We start from the raw sequence: 27,629 nt of genomic DNA, 5'->3' as shown, positions 1-27,629 counted from the left end.
AAGCCATACACACTGACCAGGTCACGAATTACAACAGCAACCACCCAAACACATACGAGAAGCTGAATTAGGACCCTATTCAAAAGAGTTACAACTCACTGCAGCACTCCCAACCTACAAAGGGAAGAAGAACACCTCTACAGATTCTTCACCAAGAATGGATATTCTCACAACTTCAGCCGCAGATGCCTAACAAACAATGTGATGAGGACATGCCATGACCTAACACACTAGCCACGCTATCTTCATGAAAAAAATCTCGGAACTGACAGCCAGACTTCTCTGACCACTGGGATTCATGACAGCCCATAAACTGACAGCCACGCTCAGACAACAGACCTGATAACCATCATGTGCAAGACTAGTGTAATTACAATATTCCATGCAAAGACTGCATGAAACACTATATAGGGCAAACATGCAGACAACTAACAATCCAATCCATGAACACCAACTAGTCACTATAGGCCACGACCAACTGTCCCTTGTATGCCATACACACAGCTGACATGGACCACAAATTCGACTGGGACTACACAATGATCATTGGACAAGCTAAACAGAGGACAGTCAGAGAATTCCTGGAAGTATGGCACGTACTATCACAGACTATCAATAAGCACATTGACCTGGACCCAATAATATCAGCCACTTCAACAAACAACCGGAGCTGGCAACCAGAAGCAGCAGAAATTGAACCAAATAAATTCCAGAAGATACAGTACAGCAGCGCTTCACAGGAGGCTCCAAAGCACTGAAGATGCCATCAAGACAGAGGACAAAATGTCTGCAATTCAACTTCCCAGCTCAGCAAACATACCCACAACCACGATAACTTTGACTGCATTTAATGTTGCTCAGCACAACAGAGAAATTATAGTCATAGTCATAGAGATGTACAGTATTGAAACCGACCCTTATGAAATACAGATTCTCAAAAATCAATGGCTGTAGAAATTTAATTAATTTTATTAATTTGTGATTGTACTTTCTTTTAAAAAATCCTTTACCATTATCACAAGTGTCACTGAAGCCTCACGTACAATATTTTTCCAGGAAAAATTTACTTTATCCATAATAAAAGACAATGATTCAGGTATTTCATACAGTGTTGTAATGTATACATATATTGTAGGCTATTTCTTTACAACATACCATGATATGCAACAGTACTACATGATAAATCAAATTATAGCATAGCACTTTTGTTTTAGACATACAGGGTGGAATTTTTTAGAGGTCTAAGCAACATGGCTAATGGTGAGATTTGTGACAGGCCAATCTTGACATTAGGAGCAAATAGCTAAATCTTTTATGCATTTGCTATGCTGCAAGTTGCCAATTATAGGGAATCATAGCTTGTATGCACAGTTTCCTATCTTACCAAACAAACAAATTGGGCATAACAAAATCTCAATTTGGAAATCACAGCTGGTACCTAGTAACTTCAGCTCACCATTGGCTGCAAGGAGTCTTATTACTCAGCACTAAATAGCATCTCAGGGCACAATCCATGGACACCAGCCACACAGCCCTTATCAAAAGACAGTGGCACCTGCCATTTGCCAACACCCCCACGATCACCATGGCACATCTCCAATTCACTTGCAGGATGCTTAGGAACACAGATTCTTATTGCAGGATGCACTGACAAATAATTTTGAAATTCTGGATGAGTGGTGCTGGAAGAGCACAGCAGTTCAGGCAGCATCCAAGGAGCAGCGAAATCGACGTTTCGGGCAAAAGCCCTTCATCAGGAATAAAGGCAGTGAGCCTGAAGCGTGGAGAGATAAGCTAGAGGAGGGTGGGGGTGGGGAGAAAGTAGCATAGAGTACAATGGGTGAGTGGGGGAGGGGATGAAGGTGATAGGTCAGGGAAGAGAGGGTGGAGTGGATAGGTGGAAAAGAAGATAGGCAGGTAGGACAAGTCCGGACAAGTCATGGGGACAGTGCTGAGCTGGAAGTTTGGAACTAGGGTGAGGTGGGGGAAGGAGAAATGAGGAAACTGTTGAAGACCACATTGATGCCCTGGGGTTGAAGTGTTCCGAGACAGAAGATGAGGCGTTCTTCCTCCAGGCGTCTGGTGGTGAGGGAGCGGCGTTGAAGGAGGCCCAGGACCTCCATGTCCTCGGCAGAGTGGGAGGGGGAGTTGAAATGTTGGGCCAAGGGGTGGTGTGGTTGATTGGTGCAGGTGTCCCGGAGATGTTCCCTAAAGCGCTCCGCTAGAAGGCGCCCAGTCTCCCCAATGTAGAGGAGACCGCATCGGGAGCAATGGATACAATAAATGATATTAGTGAATGTGCATGTAAAACTTTGATGGATGTGGAAGGCTCCTTTAGGGCCTTGGATAGAGGTGAGGGAGGAGGTGTGGGTGCAGGTTTTACAGTTCCTGCGGTGACAGGGGAAAGTACCAGGATGGGAGGGTGGGTTGTAGGGGGGCGTGGACCTGATCAGTTAGTCACGGAGGGAACGGTCTTTGCGGAAGGCGGAAAGGGGTGGGGAGGGAAATATATCCCTGGTGGTTGAGTCCGTTTGGAGGTGGCAGAAATGTCAGATGATTTGGTTTATGCCAAGGTTGGTAGGGTGGAAGGTGAGCACCAGGGGCGTTCTGTCCTTGTTACGGTTGGAGGGGTGGGGTCTGACGGCGGAGATGTGGACGAGATGCGTTGGAGGGCATCTTTAACCACGTGGGAAGGGAAATTGCGGTCTCTAAAGAAGGAGGCCATCTGGTGTGTTCTGTGGTGGAACTGATCCTCCTGGGAGCAGATACGGCAGAGGCGGAGGAATTGGGAATACGGGATGGCATTTTTGCAAGAGGTAGGGTGGGAAGAGGTGTAATCCAGGTAGCTGTGGGAGTCGGTGGGTTTGTAAAAAATGTCAGTGTCAAGTCGGTCGTCATTAATGGAGATGGAGTTAGTTTTGAAAGGCTGTAACAAAGTTATTTTGCACACAAGGATTGGTACACAGCTCATAGTTTGGATCAGGCTGCAATTCTGGATTGTTCAGTTGCTGGCTATCAATAAAAGGTCATATTTGGAATTGGCATTTGCTTGCAGGAGTTGTGATGATCGCCTAGTGGAATATGACAACGTGGGTGTCACCAGATAAAGAGTAACAGTGACTAAGAGACCATGTTTTGACAGGATGTGCTAAGAACAGGTAAACTGTATGGCATAATGGTTAAATGGTAACTGGGGTGAGAGAATAGGGTGGTACCTGCAAGGCAGTGTCAGTCGTGTGCAATGAAAAGCATGTCTTTGTGGCAGCTGTGCCATCATGTTCATGGTTGAGGGAAACACCTGACTGCCAATGCTTGACCAGGTGCACGGTGGCCTTTCAAAGATGACATGGACATGGGAGGAATATCAGCCTTTCAGCAGATATCCACCAAGTGGGGAGTTGTTCTGGAAAAAGCACATGGCAAAATGTGACCAGAATGAGATTGAGGTACATCACAGTGGTGGAGTAAGTAGTTAATGAGGCATTAAAAAAAAAACTAAGAACTACACTTGCTAGAAATCAGAAATTGTTGGGAAAATTCAGCAGGTTTGGCAGAATCTGCAGAGAGAAAGCAGAGTTAACTAATCAGCTCCGGTGACCCTTTTGCACAACAGTTTATTTGGAAAAAAATATAGTAAGAAATCACTCTGGACCTCATGGCTTGAGTTCCTCCAAAAACTGAACACAGCTTGCACTTTGCCAAAAAATGTCATACTTTGATTATGGAATCTATCAAATGTTTGAAATTAAACTACCTCAGAGCAAGTAATTGATTAATATATTTGGAAACACTTACAAAATTCCTGAGCACATTTAGTAAGATTACAATATTCATTACCGTCAGTGAAAACTGTTAGGATGGAACAAAACTTTGACTTCAGGTGGCCATCTTGCTTTGGTCTGGCAGTTTACATCTGAAACTGAATCCTTGTAAGATACAGAATCATTTGAGCAGCAGTCTAGGATCATCTGTACTTATCACATGCAATGTCCAAAATAAATTATACAATTAATAAATGTAAAATCATTAAAAGTCACTAAATATAAGCTGTTTTGTAAATTCTGCAGGCTGGCTTGTTCTACATCTTGTTATTGTCACGACACATTTCACAGTTCCTTCTCCAAACATAAAAGCTACCCATTAGATATTTTGTGAAAACACTGAAAATTATGTTAGATTTAGGATTTGGCCAAAGTTCATTCATTGTATTTATCGTTCCAAAGTCTTTTTTTTAATATAAAAGAATGGAAGAAATCATTCTCAGAAAGTTCTGGTCAAGGTTAATATTATAACATCATCTCTTGATTGAAGCCAGGTAGGCATACCAGAAAAGAGCCACAAGATTAGCAAATAGCACACGGAACTGTAAAAAAAACAAAATAATCCAAACATTAACAGGAAATTTCATTGCAACAGTCACAATATTCATCGTCTAGTCATTAGTATTTAAATTAGAAACAGATTAATACCATGACGGGCCTAGCATTATTCCCATGTCATTGTGGGTTGAAAGCTTTGCCTTAATGGGTTTTGTATATAATTCACTCAAGAAGCAAAAAAAATCAATTGGTTTCCTATTGGTTTGTCAGAAGAGACAACTGGTGAAAGCAGAACTTCTCACCTGAGTAGTTGTGGGCAGGGGAGAGAAATTCAAAAGGCTTTTCAGATTCCAACTCATTTAATCACCTTAGGAAAAATATTCCCCAATTCCCAAAGTAAGTCAAGAAAGATTCCAGGAGATTAATCCATTTTGGGTAATTTAGGCTAAATCAATAGGTTACAGAGTGCTATACAGGTTAGGGACCAAGCCTGGTAAATGTAGTTATTTGGTTTTGCATGTTAACTCTAGACAAGTGCATAACATGAAAGATGCTGAAGATTACGGACAAATTTGGGATTATGAAGTTCAATTATTCATCATTAAGGTGCATAAACAATGTGATAAAATGTTTGGAAATTAAATTAAAACTTACATCTTAATCAATAAATTCTAATCTCTTTACTTATAAATAAGAGGGACTCTCCTTCTCCATCTCTCCCCTCATCTGAGGCTTGGTAAACCATCAGATTAAACCACCACTAGTCATTCCTCTCTACTGAGCAAGAAGCCCCATGGTCTGGTATTGACTTAACCAATTTGTAAACATTCAATTAAAATCCTGTTTTTCCATATAGGACAAGATGACAACGGACAAAGAATCAGAATTAAATATCAGGAAGCATTTCTTTCAACAGATTTGGCACCTTCTGGAATAGATTGTTAATGTACTATATTCAATAAGTATAAGAACCCTCTAGTTCTCTGCAAGCAAACTAAATAGAATCCAGAGAGTAAGGCACATTATGACAGAAGACAAAAAATGGATCAGGTTGAACTATAAGTATTTGAAATACCACAGGGTCCTGGAGCCTTTGAAAGTTGTGGCCAATTTCCCAGAGTTTTTAGTGGTCCAGGACATTCCATTAGGGGTTGGGGGGGGGGGGGGGGGGTGGTTGTGTAATGGGTCAGTGCACTGTGTGTACTATATCTGGATGGGGATGATAGAATTATAATAAAACTCTACATGGCAAAGTAAAGGTAAACTAACATTTCTCATCCTTCTTGAGCTGACAACTGTAACAACTGACATGATTGATCACACCAGTCTCTTCCCATGCTTCTCCATTGTCATCCAGCTGGTTGGTTCTATTCTTATCATTCAATTATAGACAAAAAACATTTGCAATGGCTTTCTTCTTATTTCAAAACTATCATCTCCGCCCCCATCAAGAAATTATTTTTGTCCCCTCTTATTTTGCATCTGCGCGCTCTCTCTTAGTAACATCACTCTAAGACATCAATAATTTCATATGTATGGTGGCAACATCTAGCACTACCCCATCAACATTTCTAAAATTATTGCTAAATTATCAGATTTGCATATTTGGCATCCAGTACTGGATGTTCAGAAACTGCCTCTAATTAAACATCGCAGGACTGAAATCATTGTTTTCCATTCCACTCCAAACTCCAGTCCCTGGTTATCAACTCCATTCCACTCCTTGGTAGAGTCAAATTAAATCAGTCCAACCCCATGATGAGCTCCTGACTGGTTAGCCATCACTAAAACCAGTTATTTTCACAACCAGGTACTGAGTAGCTTGTATTGGTTTCCAGTCAATCAACATCTCAGTTTTAAACCTCTCATGTTTTTAAATCCCTCCATGACATTGCTTCCCCCATATCACTGTGATGTCCTTTAGACCAATAAGTCTTCAAAATATCTGCATTCGACTAATTCTGGACTTTTGAACACAAGTTCAATTGCACTAATGCACATGGCTGTGCCTTCAGCTGCCTTAGGTATAATCCTGGGTATTTCCTCCTCAAACCTCTCCACCAGTCTATACATTTTCTTTCTTTAAGTTTCTTTTTGAAATCTACCCCTTTGACCAAACTCTTGGTTATCTAACCCAATACTTTTTTCATTTCGCTCAAGGTCATACTGTTGGAAAATGTTCTGGTGAAGCAGTTTAAAAACAGTATACAAATATAAAAATTTTATTGTCATAGAATCCTTAACATGAAAGGAATCTCTCCCCCCATCTTATGTGTCATTGAACACCTTCTGGTTGAGCAGACCCATTGTGAAAAGGATGAAGAGATGTAAATACTAACGTAATGTATGGGTCAAATCAAAGATTGAGGGAGGTGTAGTGTAAAGGATTAATGTGAATATGTATATACAAAAGTTTACAATACTGTTGAAAAGTGACGTAAGACTACGTGAGTAATACGTGATGATATTCTCTGGCAACCTCGCAGCAGAGTGAAATCTTGACCTGCATATCATTAGTGTCTATTACATTTTATTAAAGATCCTATTTAATCCTAGAGCAAAAGACTCCTATAATATTTACCCACTTCTTCCTCAGACTCAAATTGTGTTCCCTCTCTAAGTTTAAAATTATTGGCTTCTGCATTGGGATGTGCCTAACTGTCATGAAGCACCTTTCTATCAATGCTTCCTCCAAGTGACTATGCCCTAAAGTTCAGTATATCCACTGAAAAAGCAATTGGAATTGTGAATTTCATGCACAGAGAATAGAATCACAGATCTGAAACTTATAACTCAGGGCTTACAGGCAGTACCATTTCACAACAAAATCCTTGAAGTCGTAACACTTCAAGAAGACACAAGCAACTGACCCTCATGGAAGTTCTACAAAAATAGATATGGGTCCTAAATTTCTGTCCATGACCTGGACAGACCTTTTGCTGAGGCATAACTGCTGAGCAAGTGCAAAACATTTGGGATCTAACCAGGAACTTCTAGTGTGGGAATAGAGAGATAAACTTTATTTGAGCCATCGTGGGGATGTGGCTAGGCAATTTTGCAAACTTCTCTGGGACTTCTATTCTGCAAGTGAGACTTGAACCCAGGTCTCCTGATTCAGAGATAGGGATGCTCCCACTGCACCACAAGAGCCCCTCTGGGTCTGCATTGTTTTCTTCTTTTTCTTTAACCATTAATTTCTGAGTCTGCATTATTTCTTTTTTTCTTGTGCTATTATGCACAACCGAACGACCTTCCCACTGCCAAATCAACATTACTTTTTTTGTTTTTTTTAAACTCGCTAATCACCACCAGTTAAACACCGATGTACCTAACTGGATATTTTCAAGCAAAGCCCATTCTGAGCAATGCAAACCATCCAAAGATAAGGGGGAAACTCTGGGATTGAGTCTGTTTTATTCTGGATCTGCATTTTAAAAAAATTAACCTATTTGTCTAATTGACCTGTTCAGAGATGTCATTACACACCTCTGAAGCAGGTGGGACTTTAACCCAGGCCTCTAGGGTCCAGAGCAGGGACATTACAACTATGCCACAAAAGTGCTCACTTCTGCATTATAGCTGTTTTGGCCCCATTCCATTTTCTTTTCATTTGTGGGCATCGCTGGCTGGCCAGCATTTATTGCCCATTCCTAGTTACCCTTGAGAAGGCAGTGGTGACCTGTTTTCTTGAATCTCTACAGTCCAACTGCTGTGGGTTGACCCACAACACCATTCAGGAGGGAAATCCAGAAATTTGACCCAGCAACAGTGAAGGAATGGAAATTTATTTCCAACACAGGATGGTGAGTGGCTTGGAGGTGAACCTGAAGGTGGTGGTGTTCCAATTTATCTGCTGCCCTTGTCCTTCTAGATGGAAGTGGTTGTGGTCTGAGGAAGTGGTCTGAGGATCATTGGTGAACTTCTGCAGGGTATCTTGTAGATAGTACACACTGCTGTTACTGAACAGCAGATGCTTGTGGATGTAGTGCCAATCAAGCCGGCTGCTTTGTCCTGGATGGTGTTAAGCTTCTTGAGTATTGAGTGTTAGATTACACTACAGTGTGGAAACAGGCCCTTCGGCCCAACAAGTCCACACCAACCCGCTGAAGCGTAACCCACCCATACCCCTACATTTACCCCTTACCTAACACTACGGGCAATTTAGCATGGCCAATTCACCCGACCTGCACACCTTTGGACTGTGGGAGGAAACTGGAGCACCCGGAGGAAACCCACGCAGACACGGGGAGAAAGTGCAAATTCCACACAGTCAGTTGCCTGAGGTGGGAATTGAACCCGGGTCTCTGGCGCTGTGAGGCAGCAGTGCTAACCACTGTGCCACCGTGCCGCCCACAAAGATTGAGTGTTGTTGGAAATGCACCCACAAGACTATTACGGATTATTATATCACACTCCTGATTTATGGACAGGCTTTCGGAAGTCAGGATATGAATTACTCATGGTATTATTCTAGCTTCTGACCTGCTCTTATAGCCACTGTGTTTATGTGGTGGTTCTTGTTGAGTTTCTGGTCAATAACTACCAGGATATTGATACTGGAGATCCAGTGATGGTAACACCACTGAATGTCAAGGGGCAGTGGTTAGTTTGTCACTTTTGGTGATGGTCATAGCCTGGCATTTGTGTGGTGCAAATGTCACTTGTCACTTGTCAGCCCAAGCCTGGATATTGTCCAGATCCTGTTGCATTTGTACATGGACTGCTTCGGTATCTGAGGAGTTGTGAATGATGCTCAGTATTGTGCAATCATTAGTGAACATCCCAACTTCTGACCTTATGATGGAGGGAAGGTCAATGATGAAGCAACTGAAGATGATCCAGTTACTTTCAGAATCTGATGGGGGCATACAATAAGTCGCTGAACATTTCTTCAATGAAGATCATCGAAGAAGGGGGCTCATATTTGGTGCTAGTATCAAAACAATCGCCTCTGTGGAGTGGTCCCCCAGAGGTGGTCAAGATGCTTTTTGTTTTGCTATCTACTCCCCAGTTTTGACCATGTATGAAACCAGTCCAGTCTTTTACTTCAGAATAACTCCCAGGATTACTGGAGAGATGTCACAGAAATGTTTGAGACCTAGGCAAAACATTAGCTCAATTGTATTCCTTGGAATTGGAGCCCCTTTATGTAGCTTTCATTTTCTCTTTAACATGGTTTAACCCATCCATGTCAATGCTGTACGCGAGGTACTTTACCTCATTTATCTGGAACACACTATTTTCCCCTCATTTGAGCTGGTTGTCAGCCTCACAAAAATGCCCCAGTGCCTCCTCTAAGCTCTCCACATGTGCCTTTGCAGTAGCTTCTGAGATTAAAACATCACCAGATAGATTGCCATTCTGAGCACCTCTTGAAGGATATTCTCCATTACCTTTGAAAGATGGCACAAACTGAAGATACCCCAAAAGGCAAGCAAGTGTACTTGTACAATCCTTTGAGAATATTTATAGTAACACATTTGCTGATGATTCCTCAAGCTTCAGTTGGAGGTAAGTTTGGTTCATGTTCAATTTTAAACATATGAGAAATCAGGAGGGCAAAAAGAGTACATGAGATAACTTTGGCAAATAGAGTTAAGGAGAATCCAAAGGGTTTTACAAATATATTAAGGACAAAAAGGTAACTAGAGAGAGAGAATAGGGCCCCTCAAAGATCAATTCCTCAAGCCATTGTGTGGAGCCGCAGGGGATGGGGGGGGGGGGGGGGGGGCGATTCTAAACAAGGATTTTGCATCAGTATTTACTGTGGAAAAGGACATAGAAGATATGGAATGAAGGTAAAATAGATGGTGACATCTTGAAAAATGTCCATATTACAGAGGAGGAAGTGCTGGAGATCTTGAAACACATAAAAGTGGATAAATCCCCAGGACCTGATCAGGTGTACCATAGAACTCTGTGAGAAGCTAGAGAAGTGATTGCTGAGCCTCTTACTGAGATATTTATATCATCGATAGTCACAGGTGAGGTGCCAGAAGACTGGAGATTGGCTAACATGGTGCAACTGTTTAAGAAAAGTGGTAAGGACAAGCCAGGGAACTATAAACGAGGTAATCTAGACTATAGACAAGTGTTGCATCAGTAGCTTCCTTTTGATCACAATATTATTGATTCCACAAACAAAGCAATCCCTTAACATTTCCTGAATACTGACCCGTACTCACAATGTTCAGCCAATTTTCACTGTCTTGTGAAGAATTCACTCTTCATTCCCTAGGAAGTCTACTTGCTGTGTTAAACCCATGGTTTGGAGTCATAGTGCTCCACTACTCTATCTAGTGGATTGTCAAAAGATTTTGACACCAGGGCTGGCGGGTAGGTTAAATTCTTTATGATGCTGAAAGTTGAGGCCCCTCAAGCACTAATAAGAATTACTTTTATTCGCTGATCTACTTTATCCCATCCTCTTCACCAGTATAGTGGCTCAGGAAGCCCAACCAGAAAGGAACTTCATTGAACACTAAAACAGAGCCACTACCCATGGCATATATAAGCTAGTCCCAGCCTAGGACTGACAGCTCTGCAGACCCATCCCTGATTGTGTTTTATTTTTTCCAGAAATGCTCTTGCACACAATTGAATGGTTTTCTTCCCATCAAATAATCACCTATGACTGTTTTTTTCTAATAGCCGCCATCTGTAAATCACCCAGGTTTTCAACTGGATAATTTACATGCAAAGAGGTAAAAACAACGACTGCAGATGCTGGAAACTAGATTCTGGATTAGTGGTGCTGGAAGAGCACAGCAGTTCAGGCAGCATCCAAGTAGCTTCGAAATCGATGTTTCGGGCAAAAGCCCTTCATCAGGAATAAAGGCAGTGAGCCTGAAGCGTGGAGAGATAAGCTAGAGGAGGGTGGGGGTGGGGAGAAAGTAGCATAGAGTACAATGGGTGAGTGGGGGAGGGGATGAAGGTGATAGATCAGGGAGGAGAAGGTGGAGTGGATAGGTGGAAAAGAAGATAGGCAGGTAGGACAAGTCCGGACAAATTATGGGGACAGTTACGGAGCTGGAAGTTTAGAACTAGGGTGAAGTGGGGGAAGGGGAAATGAGGAAACTATTGAAGTCCACATTGAAGCCCTGGGGTTGAAGTGTTCCGAGGCGGAAGGTGAGGCGTTCTTCCTCCAGGCGTCTGGTGGTGAGGGAGCGGCAGTGAAGGAGGCCCAGGACCTCCATGTCCTCGGCAGAGTGGGAGGGGGAGTTGAAATGTTGGGCCACGGGGCGGTGTGGTTGATTGGTGCGGGTGTCCCGGAGATGTTCCCTAAAGTGCTCTGCTTGGAGGTGCCCAGTCTCCCAAATGTAGAGGAGACTGCATCGGGAGCAACGGATACAATAAATGATATTAGTGGATGTGCAAGTAAAACTTTGATGGATGTGGAAGGCTCCTTTAGGGCCTTGGGTAGAGGTGAGGGAGGAGGTGTGGGCGTAGGTTTTACAGTTCCTGCGGTGGCAGGGGAAAGTGCCAGGTTTGGAGGATGGGTTGTTTGGGGGCGTGGAAAGCCTGTTAAGGGCAATGCAAACCAAAAGGTAAGGGAGACTTAGGGAGAGTGGGAAGGGGCTAAATCAAAATGCAGTCTGGGTCTGCAATTTTTTTATACCCAGAAATGTTCTTACACACAACTGAATAGTGTTCTCCCATCATCACATCACCATGATTTTTTTTTTTGTTTTTAAATACTGTCACCAGAAAATCACTTGTGGAGCCAATTAGATATTTACATACAAAGTCCTTTATGGATAATGGGGCTTCTGCTTTACTTTTTTTTTCTTTTATCGTTCTATAAAAGAAATGCTCTTAAACAAAGCTGAATGGTTTCTTTTCCCATCAAAAAAATCACTAACATTTTAACTATTAATCGCCATCAGTAAATCATCTACGTTATCAATTCAATATTTACAAGCAAAGTGCATTACAGGCAGTAGGCATCTGATTCTTTTTTCATATCTGGAAGCGCTCTTACAGACAACTGAATGATGTTCCCACCTCCAAATTACTGTGACATTATTTTTCCAACTACTGACAAACACGAGTAAATCACCCATGCAGTCAATTGAATATTTACATGCAAAGCTCATTATAGGCAATGCAAACCAGCAAAAGTGAGAAAGGTAAATGGAGAGCAAGAAGGGACTAGTCAGAGGTGTCTGCTTCTTTTTATAGCCAGAAGAGTTTTTACACACGACAGCTTTCCCACCACCAAATCACCATAACGTTTTGTTTGTTTTTAATTATAAACCACTACCAGTACATCATCATATAGCCAATTCGAAATTTACATGCAAAGCCCATAACAGTCAATAATAGGCCTGCTCCATTTTCTTTTTTATCCAGAAGGGGTCAGATTTATTTTTAAAATTTTTAAATACTTTTTTTATACCCATTAGTGTTATCATGCACAACTGAGCAACTTTCCCACCACCAAAATCAGAGACTTTTCTGTTTTGCTTTTGTTTAAATGATTAACCACCACCAAAAATCACCATTGTAGCCACTTAGAAACTTACATGCAAAGCTTTTTTTTGTTTTCATCTATTCCCAGTGGTGCTATCACTCAAAATGGAGCAACTTGCCCACCACCAAATATCACTGACTTCTTTTTGTTTTCTTTTCATTTTAACTACCACTAGTTATCATCCCTTGTAGCCAATGAAACATTTACAAGCAAAGCCCATTATGAACAATGCAAATCATCAAAAGTGAGGGATCATAGGGAGAGAGGGAAGAAATTAAATCAAAATGGAGTTGGGGGGGGAAATAAAGCACTGTATCCCCTGCAGTGCCAACTTCTCTCTCAAGGCATCAAAAGCATTGATGGATACCGCCTAGTCCATCTCCAAGAATGCCTAGACATGAACACAGGATCTGTTTTCTTTTAAACCCCAAAGTGCGATTACACACAACTGAGCAACCTTCCCATCAACACAATCACAATGAAATTTTACCTACATTTTTCCTTTTAATTACCACCAATAAATTACCCATATAGCCAATTAAATATTTATAAGAAAAGCCTACCATGGGCAATGCAAACCACCACAGGTGAAGGGATTGGATAAGGAGATCAGGAAGGGACTAAATCAAAATAGAATTGGATGAGCAAATACAATACCATATCCCCACGAGGTCCACCTCTCTCTGAAAACATCAAAAACACTGATGGATACTGTGTGCTCCCTCTCCAAAGCCACTGGGCATGAATATAACCACTGAAGAGGGACAAGGGATGTGCTTTTTAAAAATTAGTTACTATCACCAGTAACTCACCAGTACAACCAATTGAATACTTACAAACATAGCAAATCAAAAAAGATAAGAGGCTGGGTAGGGAGAGTGGCAAGGAACTAATCCAAATGGAGCTGGAGAGGGAAATAAAGTACAGTATACCCTTGGTACCCACCTCTCTCTAAAGGCATCAACAGCATTTATGCTCACTGAGTGCTCCTTCTCAAAGGACACTTGGGCACAAACATAACTACAGAAAAGGGTCTGTTTTTTAAATTTAACCTATTTTTCTAATCAACATATTCAGAGATGTTATTACACACTTCTGGAGCAGGTGGGACTTGAATCCAGGCCTCCCAATCCAGGGACAGGGACACTGTCACTGATGAGTTCTAGCTGGACAGGCTATTGCCTGTTACCAAGAGAACTCAAGACTCAACAAGCTCCACAGGAAGATTAGTTATTGATTCACCATGGGCATCGTAGATGTTATCACAGTGACAGAATTTGCATATTTGCCATATTTAACTTGAATGTTCTTTACCTAGATGAATATGGGGTTCACTATTGCATGGTACCCATTATTTGCACAACTGTGTTGATTCATGCTTGGCAGTTTACAACATTTCACAGACATACCTTGAAATGGGTGATACCATTTTAATGTTTTGACCAGAATTCAATAATCAGGGGAAAACATGTACATGTTGCACAAGTTTTGAAACAATCATATTTGCTTCTGCAACCAAACATACTTTACCTGTGCCGGCACATAATTAATATTAACAAACTGGAAGATTGTCCAAACTTTCCAATTCATTTTTAGTGCTGTCCAGTATCCTGCCTTCATTTTGTCCTTCAGTGACTTCAGGTTCTTTCCCTATTACAAACAATATTTTTAGTCATTTTAGTGTATGACATTTCTCAGCATTCCTAACTAAGATGCAGACAAACGATCTCAAAGCACCTTACAAAATGAATATTTTTTATATAACAGTGACTTTTGATCTGTGGACACAGTGAATCAGTGAACCACAAACAGGCAGGATTGGTTAGAAAATAATATTTGTGGAGTAGTACATGGAATTTTTAATGTCCACCCATATCTCCAAATCAGGCAGATCAAACCTTAGCTTAATGTAAATCTGGAGAGCGCTTCCAACAGTTTCTTAATACTGAGGAATACTCCTGAAGAAGGGTCAATAGACCCTCTAAATGTTGACTGTGCTTACTTTCCACAGACCTGCAGAGTTTCTCTAGCAATTTCAGTTTTTGTTGTTAGGTGAAGGTGATTCACAAATTTGATTGAAATCTTTGAGGAGTTTGCCAGGAGTGCTGATGAAAATAATACATTTCATATGGTCTACATAGACTTTAGCAAGGCTTTTGATAAGGTCCTTCATGGCAAGAAAGTACTAAACCATGGGATCTAAGGGAATTGGTTCCAAATTTTGTCCTGAGGCAGGAAATAGAGGGTGATACATGGTTTGAAGGACACTTCTGTGACAAGAAATCTGTTTCCAGTGGGGTTCTACAAACCCAGAGCTGGGGACCTTGCTGTTTGTGTTGTAGAGTCATAGTTATACAGCATTGAAACAGACGTTTCGGTCCAACCCATCCATGCCAACCAGATATTCCAACCCAATCTAGTCCCACCTGCCAGCACCCGGCCCATATCCCTCCAAACCCTTCCTATTCATATACCCATCCAAATGCCTCTTAAATGTTGCAATTGTACCAGCCTCCACCACTTTCTCTGGCAGATCATTCCATACCCATACCACCCTCTGTGTGAAAATGTTGCCCTTAGGTCTCTTTTATATCTTTCCCCTCTCATCCTAAACCTATGCCCTCTAGATTTGGACTCCCCAACCCCAGGGAAAAGACTTTATCTATTTATCCTATCCATGCCGCTCATAATTTTGTAAACCTCTATAAGGTCACCCCTCAGCCTCTAACGCTCCAGGAAAAATAGCCCCAACCTGTTCAGCCTTTCCCTATAGCTCAAATCCTCCAAGCCTGGCAACATCCTTGTAAATCTTTTCTGAACCCTTTCAAGTTTCACAACAGAATTGTATGCAGTATTCCAGTAGTACATTAATGATGTGGATTTAAATATAGAGAGTATGATCAAAAAGTTCAGTGATGACATGAAAATTAGTGGGGTGGTAAATGGTGAGGATGATGGCCATAAACTGCAGGAGGATATCAGTGGACTGCTCAGGTGGGCAAGGCATTGGCAAATGACATTGAATCCATAACAACATGCGAGGAGAGGACAAACAAAGTAAGGGATTACACCATGAATGGTAGAACCTGGAAAATGCAGAAGACCTGAAAAACCTTGATATTCATATCCACCAACTCATGAAAGTAGCAGAGAGGTAGATAAGATGATCAAGGTGAAATATGGGATACTTGCCTTTGTTAGTAAAGGCAGAGAATACAAGGGCAGGAAGATTATGCTAGAACTACATTAAACACTGGGTAGGCCACAACTGAAGGACTGTGTGCAGTTCTGATTACCACAATGCAGGAAGAAGTTGATTGCACAAAAGAGGGTTTACCAGGAAGCTGCCTGGCCTGCAAAATGTGAGCTATGAAGAATGATTGGATTGGCGAGGGTTTTTCCTTGGATCAGCAAAAGTAGAGAGGGGCCTTACAAAGGTGTCTCAAATTATGAGGGGCATGGATAGAATGGTTAGGAAGTCACTTGAGGTCAATAACCAAGAGGCATAGATTTAAGGAAGAGTTAGAAACTAAAAGGAGAGTTGAGGGGAGAATTTCTCACCCATTTGGTGGTGGGGGTCTGTATTTACTGCCTGCAAGGTGTTGAGTCAGGAACTTGTATTACAATTAAACAGTATTTACAAGATAATTCACTTGTGTTGCCATAGCCTCCATGGCTATGAGCCAAGAGCTGGAGAATGGGATTGTTGTAGTCAGATTTCTGCTGACTGGCACAGACATGATGAGCCTCCTTTTGTGCTGTAAACACCTACTAGTCTATGAAGAGTGGTGTTACAACAGGAAATCAGATTTATTACTTAAGATCCATGGTTTTTTTTCGAGGTTTGATGGATCAGACATTTAAATGAAATGATCTCAAAACACGATTTTGTTCTTTCTAGATCACTGAATCCATCTAGACTTACACCAATTTGTCAAGGTTTGTCTGTGAGGATCTATGAATATGCCATAAGGTGCTTATGGATGTTTAGAAATATTAAAATATTGTTTTGGTGGATACATTCCTGTTATAGCAGATATTGAAGGAAAATGAAATAGGAAGAATTTACATAATGTTTGCAACTTCTGCGAGAGCTTCTGGTTAGACGAACAAAGCTGAATGGTAGGAAAAAGAGCAAGTTAGCATTATTGCTCTACAAAAGATTTATTAAAATTCTGCTTTAAAAAAATCAACCCAATGTTGATTCTCTTGACAGGCCTCCAAAACTCTCATAATTTTTTCTTACCAGAATACAACAGTGCTGTAATCTCTTTCAGAGTCCATAACTACACCATTTAAAATCTCAGCACTGCAAACCTTTTGTCACCGATTTCACAAACCTACCATCTCTTCCTTAACCTCATATTAACTCTCAGTCAGCCACCCATGACAGCTATCCCAGGATAATTGTTTTGGCCTTAAGTGCTCACTAGGACCCACCTCAAGTAGACTGATAACCACAAAAAAAAGAGCAAGGAATACTGGAGCAAACATCAGACGATCCAACAGAAGTCTCTTGATCTGAGAATAGGGAACAGTGGATGGTATCAGTTTATCCATATAGTGGTAAAAATAATGACTCAGTGGACCTGTGAAAACCAACCTGAAAAAGAAAATAAAAGCACAAACCTCTTTTAAGTGAAAGAAAATTATTATTTCAGAATATTTTGCTTCTGATTTGGCTTCAATAAGAGGATAAGTTTTAATTACTGGAATCAGTCCACCTGTGTCAGAGATGACATAGCAAAGTTAATAGTTCAAACATCTTTGGTCTACACAATAGCTTAGCAATGGACTAAGCCAGAGAGAATAAACAGTTACAGAATTAGCTCAGTGTAGCTTCTCAAAAACAAATCTGTTGTGAAGCTGCCCTGTATTTAGCAGAAATAATAACATCAAAAATGTCTGGAAAAGGGACAAATTAAATTGAAAAATGCTGCAGCTGTGTGATCTAAAACCAGCTCAAAATCAAATAAACTCCCAATTTCAAATAATTTTATCATATTCAGCCCAAGACAAATTGTCACAAAAAGGAATGAAATTGGTAATATTCAGTTGAAAAGCACATGCTTCTGGCTATGAGTGCTGTTTTGGATCCAAAATGGCAATTGAGGTACATCGCACAATTCTGGTGCTAGCTCAGCTGAATGCAATTTTCCAAACAAACATTCCAGCTAACACTATTTGTTGCCTTTGTACATTTAGCAGTAGGAATGACTCTCCACCAGCACTATTGGAGAATAGCTTGAAGTTTGGGAGTGAAGTAATCTTGAAGATCAATCTGGGAGTTTGGTGAGTGAGGTAATCTTGAAGATCAATCTTTTTCTAAACATTTAGTCTTGTCTTCATTTAGCAGTTCTTTACTTAATTACTTTAGTTTTCCTTGATCCTTTAGTTTCCTGCCCACTATGGTTGGCAGGGTTCTCAACTGCATCTGACCTAGCCCACATGCTTCCGCCTTTGCCCCTTCCCATCACTCACAACAGTGTGATCAGGTCCCCCTTGTCCTCACTTTTCATCCCACCAGCCTCTGCAATCAAAGGATCATTCTCTGCCATTTCAGACAACTCCAGCAGAATGCCACCACCAAACAAATCTTCCCCTCACTCCTGCATTTCATAGGGATTGTTCCCTCCAGGACACCCTAGTCCATCCCATGACCACCAACACCACCCCTTCTTTCCACAACATCTTCCCATTTAACTGCAGAAGGTGCAACACTTGCACCTTCACCTCCTTCCTGCTCACCATCAAACAGTGGCCCAAACAGTTTTTCCAAGTAAAGTAGTATCTCACCTGCACCACCTCCAATCTTGTGTAGAGTATTCGCTGCACCCAATGTGGCCTACTCTACATTGCAAAAACCAAAAGCAGACTGAGTGACTGCTTTGCAGAACATCCCCGGTCTGTGCACAAGCATGACCCTGATCTTTCCATAGCCGATCATTTCAAGACAGTGTCCTGCTCGTGTGCCCACTTGTCTTTACTCGGCATGCTGCAGTGCTTAAGTGAATCACAGCGCAAACTGGAGGAACAATATGTCATCTTCAGACAAGGCACTTTCCACCCTTCTGGACTTAATATTGAGTTCAACACCTTTAAACTGTGAACCAACTCCCATTTCCTCCCTTTCTTTTAGCTTTACCCGTTACATTCTTTGTTACCATGTCCTCTCTCCCCTCCCCACCTCAGTAGGACTGCCTTGTCTTTTAAATCTGGCAGTTAGACACACTATTGTTCTACCATTCTCAAATTCAGATCACTCAATTAGAACTACCACTATCTTTTCTCCACCAGCACTCTATACCCCACCACAGCCACACACCCCGAACCATCTCCCTACCGCAACTATAGCATAAATGCTACCCCATCCACACTTCACTTCAGCTCTGATGCTTTTGCCCAAAACGTCGATTTTACTGCTCCTCGGATGCAGCCTGAATTGCTGTGCTTTTCCAGCACCACTAATCCAGAATCTGGTTTCCAGCATCTGCAGTCATTGTTTTTACCTCGCTCTGATGATGAGTCATCTAGACTCAAAAGATTAGCTTTCTGTCTCTCCGTGAATGTTAACTAACCTATTGTGATCTACAGCATTTATTGTTTTCAGTACAGACTCCAGCATCTGCAGTAATTTGCTCCTACCTAGTTTAATCTGGTGTCTGTAGAACAGCTCTGCACAGCATTTCAGGATTAGAAATTAAGCAGTCCAAGTACACCTTAACATAGAATGTAACTTGGACTGAGTAAGAAACTGGAGGTTTGGTGAATGAGGGAGTTGGTGAATGAAAGTGCTCCTTTATTTCTCCACCTTTTTTGCAGTCCAGTCTTTGGTTCTTCCTGTGGCACAGTGGAAGAAGTTGACTGGCAAATACAGGTTAGTTCTCCTATAATGCCATAGTTGCGTTCCAGCGAAACCATGCTTAATAGAAAATGGCTTAATAGAAATAAAGGGATCAATGGGAAAAGTGGGGTTGGGGCAGACCAGCTTAAAATAATCACTCACGATCATTCAAGAATCACCCAATCATCTAACACAAAGTATAGCACAGCCTGAATGAAGGTTGAAATCATATTTATAAACAAAACTGAAGTAAATTTAACACAGTACATTAAAAAAAAGTAAGAAAGCTACTCTCTGTACAGTACGTGTCACAGAAAGCTGCTCTATTGGCAGCTGACATTGGTGCATGTGCAGAATGGCACGCAGACCAACGCTGACACTGCTCATGCGCAGAACGATCCAGAGATTTTGGCGTGGAGGGCTGGAGATATGAATCAAAAAGTGTGGTGCTGGAGAAGCACAGCAGGTCAGGTAGCATCCGAGGAGCAGGAGAGTCGACGTTTCAGGCATAGGCTCTTCATCATTCCTGATGCCCAGTACGTCAACTCTCCTGCTCTCTGGATGCTGCCTGAACTGCCATGCTTCTCCAGCACCACAGCTTTCAATGAAGACTTTGGCATGGACATCAGCACAAGCACACAAAGGTGTGAAGACCAACACTGACACCAAGCATGTACACGGCGGCGCAGACATTGTGCATGCGCAGAATGGCACGAACATGGGCGCATACTCAGAACGGCATGAACATTGAAGCACATGCACAGAACGAAGCACATGAACTGGTTCCCACTGGAATTGTGCTATTGCTAATGGAGGTAAGTGTTCTTGAAAATCATGTTTAACAAATTCATTGGACTTCCCTGAAGAATCATGTACTGTAAATAAAGGGGAACAGTGGATATATTATACTTTGATTTCCAAATACCATATAGACCTATACTCTCTGGAGGTTAGAAGAATGAGATGAGAGTTACGTGAGGTATATAAGATGCTAAGAAGCATTGACCAAGTAGACATAGAAAGGATGTTTCCTCATGTGGGGCAATCTAGAACAAGAAGTCATAGTTTTGGGATAAAGGATAGCAGATTTAAAATGGAAATGAGGATAAATTACATCAAAGCATCATGAATTTGTGTAACTCATTACCCCAAAGGTGTGGTAGATGCTGGGACACTGAGCAAATTTAATGAGGAGATTAACAGATTTTTCCTTACTGAAGGGTTATGGAAACCAGGTAGGAAGGTGGTGTTGAGGTCGAGATGAGGTCAGCTATGATCATATCGAACGGTGAAGCATGGAGGGGCCATGAATTGCCAACTTCTCTTTCTCATTGTTATGTTCTTATGATAAGGTGTCACAAAGGTTATTGCAGAAAATAAAAGCTGATGCTGTTGGGGTTACATATTGGCATGGATAGAAGATTAGCTGGCTAGCAGAGATTAGGAATAAATTAGACTTTTTCAGGCTGACAGGATGTCATGAGTGTTTGCACAGGGATAAGTGCTAGGGCTTCAGCTCTTTTCAAATTATATAAATTATTTAAACAAAGGAACCAAAGGTACAGTAGCTACATTTGCTTCCAACATATTTATCTTCCCTAAAATAAACTGACCAATACCGTAGATGTGAACTCACTAATGCCCTGTCTAACTGAGGCACAACCTCTTTTGATATATATTCAGTCCCCTCACAATAAGCGACATTCTATTTATCAGATTCCCTAATTATTTACTGTACCTGCATACTAGCCTTTTGGGAAGAAACCCAGATCCCTTTGCACCTCAGAGTTATATAAACTGTCACCAGATAGATTTTTTTCCATCCTCCTGTCAAAAATGGAGAATTTCATATTTTTACATGATACTCCACTTGTTTTGATTTGATTTATTACAGTCACATGTATCCAGGTGCAGGGAAAATGTTTCTTTTGCATGTAGTACAGGCAGATCATACCGTACAAAGTGCATAAGGGTAATAAGACTACGTAAGGAATACAATGTTATAGCTGCAGAGATGGTGCATAAAGAGTGAGATCAACATTAAGTTTAAAATTTGAGAGGTCCATTCAAAACTCTAAAAGCAGCGGGGAAGAAGCTGTGCTTGAATCTGTTGGTACAATTGTTTAAGCTTTTGTATATTTTGCCCAATAGAAGAGGTTAGAAGAGATTATAACTGGGATGGGGGGATCTGTCTTTGATTGTGTCAGCTGCCTTTTGCCAAGGCAGCAAGAAGTCCAGATGGAAGGTTGGCTTCCATGATGGACTGGGCTGTGTTCACAACTTCTGTCGTTTCTTGCAGTCCTGGGCAGAACATAAACTGTGATGTGCCCGGATTGCATGTTTTCTATGTTGCATCTATAAACGTTAGGGAGAGTCTTTACAGACATGCTGAATTTCCTTAGCTTCCTGAGGAAATACAGGCATTGTTGTGCTTTCTTGATGATTGCATTAACATGGGTGAATCAGGACAGGTTGTTGGTGATCCTCGCTGCTCGGAACTTGACACTCTCAAACATCTCCATCCCAACATTAGATGGAGGGGAATGCTCGCTCCACATTTGACGAATTTTTGCCTACTCACAAATATATTTTTATAGCCCAATGTCCACTTCACAATTTAATTTCCTTCCTTTATTTGTAACATTAGCAAATTTGCCAAACATGTTGAAACAACTGCACAGAGGCTGGTACCTGGTCACCAAGTCACATTTTTTATTTACGTATGCAAAGTATACTGGCTGTGGGCAGCCTGTTTGGAGTCAATCCCTGAAGTGAGGAGCCTCTGAATCCCCTGTTTATATCCGTCAGCCAGGGCCAATTGAGAGTGTTAGCCTGGGCCAATCAATTACCTCATAGTCAATGAGATCTACTTGGTTCCAATCAGTACACATACCTTTGTCTCCTTCATCAAAGTCATTTATATAAATAGTAAAAAGTTGAGGTTCTAGCACTGATCCATGGGACACACTATTTGTTATGATTTACCAAGTGAAAAAAATGAAATATTCATGGTTATTTATTCCTGTCAAGTCAACAGTCATCTATCAATTTCTTATCTTCTAAACCAACAGGCTTTATTTTCCAATACAACCTTTCACTGGCACCTTATCAAATATCTCCTAAAATCTTTGTACACTACATCCAGTGATTCCTTCAACCACAGCACATGTTACTTCCTCAAATGAATATGATTTCCCTTTTACAAAAAAAATGCATTCTGTCGAATTGGCTTAAACTTTTCAAAGTGGTCTCCAATAACATATTAAATAAAGGCTTCGAAAATCTTTCCTATAACAGATGTGAAGCTAACTGACCTCTAAATTCCTGCTTTCTGTCTCCCTCTCTTTTGAAGAAAATTAGACATATAGTTTTCTAAACAAAAGGAACCGTCCCCAAATAGCATTTATTGCCTATCCTGAATTGTCTTCAAGAATATGGTGGTAAGACACCTTCTTGAACCACTGTACTCCATGTAGTGTAGGTACACCTGTGCTGTTGTGGATTCAATTGCAGGATATTTACCCAGTGACACTTAAGGAATAGTCATATAATTACAAGTCAGGTTGGTGTTTGACTTGGAGCAAAACTTGCACAGGGTGTTCTCACGCAATTATTGACCTTGTCCTGCTCGGTGACATATGTCACCAGATTTTGAAGATGCTGTTGAAGGAGTCTTTGCAGGTTGCTGCAATGCATCTTGCAAGAGAGGGAATATTCTGCTGCCACCATGTGTTTATCATGGAGGCAATGAATGTTGAAGGTGCTAAATGGCATACCAGTACCACAGGTCAAGTCATTGTAGATATTGTCAAGTTTCTTGACTTTTTTTTTAAGAGCTGCACTCATCCAGACAGATTGAGAGTATTCCACCACACTCCTGGCTTGTTCCCTGTATATGGTGGACAGGCATCAGGGAAGCAATAGGGTGATTACTCACCAAATTATTCCCAGTATCTGACCTGCTCTTGTATTCAAAGTACTTACATGGCTGGTCTAGTAGAGTTCCAGTCAATGGTGACCCCAGGATGTTGATAGTAGGGGATTCAGCAACAGTAATGTCAAAAACTATCAAGGGATGATGATTAGCTTCTCTCTTGTAGAAGATGGTATTTGCCCAGAACTCAGATGTTGCAAATGTTACTGCCATTTGTCAGCTCAAACGTTATTTAAATCTTGCTGTTTATGAACACCAACTTCCTCAGCAATGAAGGAATCATCTAGGTATCCCCACTTGTATCCCCACATGTATCCCCACTTCCTATCATAGATACAGAGAAGGAAGGTTATATGATATGACAATTCAGGATAGGCAGCTGAAAATGTTTGGGCCGAAGATATTGCCCTGAGGAACTCCGCCACAGATGTCCAATAACCATAACCATCATTTTTTGTACTGGATATGATTGTAGCCTGTGTGATTCCCTCTACTAATTCCCAATGAGGGATCCTTCATATCACTGTGGATGAACCACTCCCTCAATGTCAAAAGCAGTCATTCTCACCTCACCTCGGGAATTCCGCTCTTTTCTTTATGTCTGGATCAAGACTAACCGGAGCCAAGGGCTACGTGACTCTGGTGGAACTCAAAGCAGCAGTGAACAGGTTATTGCTAAGCAACTCCACTATTGGCATCCTATACCACTTTGCTGATGAGGATTAATTGGCAGAGTTGAATTTGTCCCCTTTGTTATGAAAACAGCTTTCCACATTACTGGGTAAATGCCAATCTTGTAGCTGTTCTGGAAAGCGTGTGCATGGCCTCAGCTGGAGCACAATTGTTCAGCACTATCCCTCGAATGTTAAGGCTCATAGTCCCTGCAGTATCCAGTGTATTCAGCAATTACCAATATCATGTTGAGTGAATCAAATCAGTTGAATTGCAGCAGGGAGAAGTCAAAACGGAAAACCCAGGGACACTTTTGGCTGATCACGGTTGCGAATGCTTCAACCTTACTTTCTACATGGATTTGCTGTGATCCTGTACTGTTGAAGATGGTAATATTCGAGGAGCCCCTCCTATCAGTTACGTAATTGTCAATCATCATTCATGACTAGATGTGACAGGACTGCAGAGCTTCGATCTGATCCCTTGGTTTTGAGATCATACTGTTCAGTCTATCTCATGCTGCTTCCACTGTTTGATAGACAAGTTTTTTTTTGTGGCACTTTCTAGGTATGCCTGGTGTTCTCAGAAATGATCTCCTGCCCTCGTCTTTAAACCAGGACTGATCACCTGGCATGATGCTATGGTAGAGTAAGGGGTATGTCAAGTCGTGAAGTTACAGAATGTTGTTGAATACAATTCTGGTGCAGCTGATTACCCGCGTCACCTCATAATGCCCAGTCTGGAATTGTTACATCTGTTTGAAACCACCAATCCATTTAGCACAGTTTTGAGCGGCACGGTGGCACAGTGGTTAGCACTGCTGTCTCACAGCGCCAGAGACCGGGATTCAATTCCTGCCTCAGGTGACTCTCTGTGTGGAATTTGCACATTCTCCCCGTGTCTCCGTGGGTTTCCTCCGGGTGCTCCGGTTTCCTCCCACAATCCAAAAAAAAAATGTGGAGGTTAGGTGAATTGGCCATGCTAAATTGGCGGTAGTGTTAGGTGAAGGGGCAAATGTAGGAGAATGGGTCTGGGTGGGTTGCGAGTCGGTGTGGGCTTGTTGGGCCGAAGGGCCTGTTTCCACGCTGTAAGTAATCTAATCTAATTTAGTGCAATGTGTGATGATGATGATGCTGCTCCTTAAACAAAATTATGTTGTCCTTGGTTTTTTTTTCAGGAGGTCAAAAAGACACAGGTTCCAAAATATCTGGGATTGATTTACTTGAAGAAGCTCTTAAATAAAAAAAAACGTATACAATGAAAGGGGAGTGGCTAGTTCTCCCAGCTCAGCTTATCTCTGGTTAGATTTGGTTTGGTTTTAGCAGCCAGAGTTGTGAAACTACTGGATCCACAGGTCCGTGCAGTTCCTCCCTCTTTCCGACATTTCTCCTGTAAGATCCTGTGTTTGGTTTTACCTTTTTTGGTCAAGGGTTGTGTATGGGGATTGGTGTAAGTACTTGGAACAGCATCATTAAGTTGGGATAATCTGTTGGGCTTTCGGATAGGTTAAGTTATTCTATATTGTGTTCATTTTTGTTTGTGTTTCATTCGATAATCTTGCAAATAAATTCTGTTTTGTTTAAAACTAAGTGGTTGGGCCTGTTGCATCACTCCTGGAATATCCACTATACAGCTGCTTAAAACAACTAGCAACATTTGGGTCCGGGAGACTTTCTTGAAATGTTGTGAGGGGGTCTGGCCTGGTCCATAACACATGTAACACTTCATCTCCACAAGGATTATGTAATGGTCACTGCTACTGATAATGTCAGGGACAGTTGAGGGCAATGTCAAGTAAGCTATTCCTTCTTAGTGCTTCTCTCACCACCTGTCATAGATCCAGTCAAGCAGCTATGTCCTTTCAGACTTTGTTGGCTCAGTCAGTAATGGTGCTAGACACTGAAGTTGTCCAAAGTATATTTAGTTCCTTAGCCACCCTCGATACTTGCTTGCATTCCACCACTGGACTCAAGAACCTCTACTGAGCTATAATGACTGTCTTCTTTTACGTCATTTCACTAGAAGTTTTGATTTCCAAACTCAGTATCAGTCTTAGTTTCCTTAGGAAATGGATGACACATTTCCTCAAAAAAAAACAAGATTTTGCCATAAATTTCATCATACTATGCACTCCTTTTCTACCAAGTAGTCACCTCTACTTAGGGCAAGGGTATTTTATAAATACAAGTAAGAGAATCTACAAGTCACTAAGTCCAAAAATGCTAGAGGAATTGTAGGTTTAAAATGAGATTACAGCATTGGGAGTTAGGGATCATAGCTGAGCCAACTCAAAACCTTGATTTTGTGGTTCAATATGTACAATTAAGTTGCTCATGAACATAAACTTACATCCAGCCACTGGAGATAGAATTTTACAATGTGCTACAGTTGCTATTTCAGTTTGAGAAGTCGACTCATTGGATTTAGAGTCATAGAGCCGTAGAGATATATAGTACAGAAACAGTCCCTTTGGCCCACCGACCAGATATCTGAACCTAATCTAGTCCCATTTGCCAGCACGTGGCCCATATCCCTCTAAACCCTCTCTTTTCATATATCCATCCATAAATTTTGCCACTGTACCAGCCTTCACCACTTCCTCTGGCAGCTCATTCCATACACGCATCACCCTCTGTGTGAGAAAATTGCCCTCAGGTCCCTTTGAAGTTTTGCCTCTCCCACCCTTAACCTATGCCCTCTAGTTCTGGACTCTTCCAACCCAAGGAAAAGGCTTTATATATTTACCCTATCCATGCCCCTCATGATTTTATAAACCTCTATAAGGTCACCCCTCAGCCTCCGACGCTCCAGGGAAAACAGCCCCAGCCTATTCAATCTCTCCCTATAGCTCAAATCCTCCAACTTTGGCAACATCCTTGTAAATCTTTTCTGAACCCTTGCAAGTTTCACAATCCCTAATCAGTTCTTGCCTTTCCAAATACATGTACACCCTCTCCCTCAGGATTTCCTCCAACAACTTGCCCACTACCAACTTTAGGCTCACTGGTCTATAGTTCCTTGGCTTGTCCTTACCACCTTTCTTAAATAGTGGCACCACATTAGCCAACCTCCAGTCCTCCGGCACCTCACCTGTGACTATCAATATTACAAAGATTTCAGCAAGGAGCCCATCAATCACTACCCTAGCTTCCCACAGAGTTCTAGGTTACACCTGATCAGATCCTGGGGATTTATCCACTTTTTTATATTTCAAGACAACCAGCACTTCCTCCTCTGTAATATGGGCCTAGAGTTAATCCATCTACCTGACTGTATCTGCAGCTTTTCTCCCTTCCCATAACTGCCATCCAGCATACCTTCTAGTTCCTGTAAATTCCTAATTGCAACAAACTGAAGCTCCAAATGATCCATGCAATCTGATAGGAT

The 27,629-nt window shown here is 41.5% G+C and overlaps 1 protein-coding gene across 1 annotated transcript in view; it reads right to left on the bottom strand.

Moving 5' to 3' along the window:
* Nucleotides 1–945: 945 nt before the first annotated feature.
* The window catches only part of pxmp2 (peroxisomal membrane protein 2), a 46,812-nt gene continuing 20,128 nt past the window's right edge, over nucleotides 946–27,629 (bottom strand). The window contains exons 3-5 of the mRNA XM_072588002.1: nucleotides 17,233–17,395; nucleotides 14,323–14,442; nucleotides 946–4,363 (exon numbers count right to left, since the gene is read on the bottom strand). Coding sequence (XP_072444103.1) covers nucleotides 4,295–4,363; nucleotides 14,323–14,442; nucleotides 17,233–17,395 — 352 coding nt within the window. The 3' untranslated portion in view covers nucleotides 946–4,294. The remainder of the gene's footprint in view (nucleotides 4,364–14,322; nucleotides 14,443–17,232; nucleotides 17,396–27,629) is intronic.

This window comes from Chiloscyllium punctatum, chromosome 17, assembly GCF_047496795.1.
Source record: "Chiloscyllium punctatum isolate Juve2018m chromosome 17, sChiPun1.3, whole genome shotgun sequence".
NCBI lineage: Eukaryota > Metazoa > Chordata > Chondrichthyes > Orectolobiformes > Hemiscylliidae > Chiloscyllium > Chiloscyllium punctatum.
The sequence above is the reverse complement of the archived record's forward strand: the minus strand, read 5'-3'. Positions and strand labels throughout refer to the sequence as shown.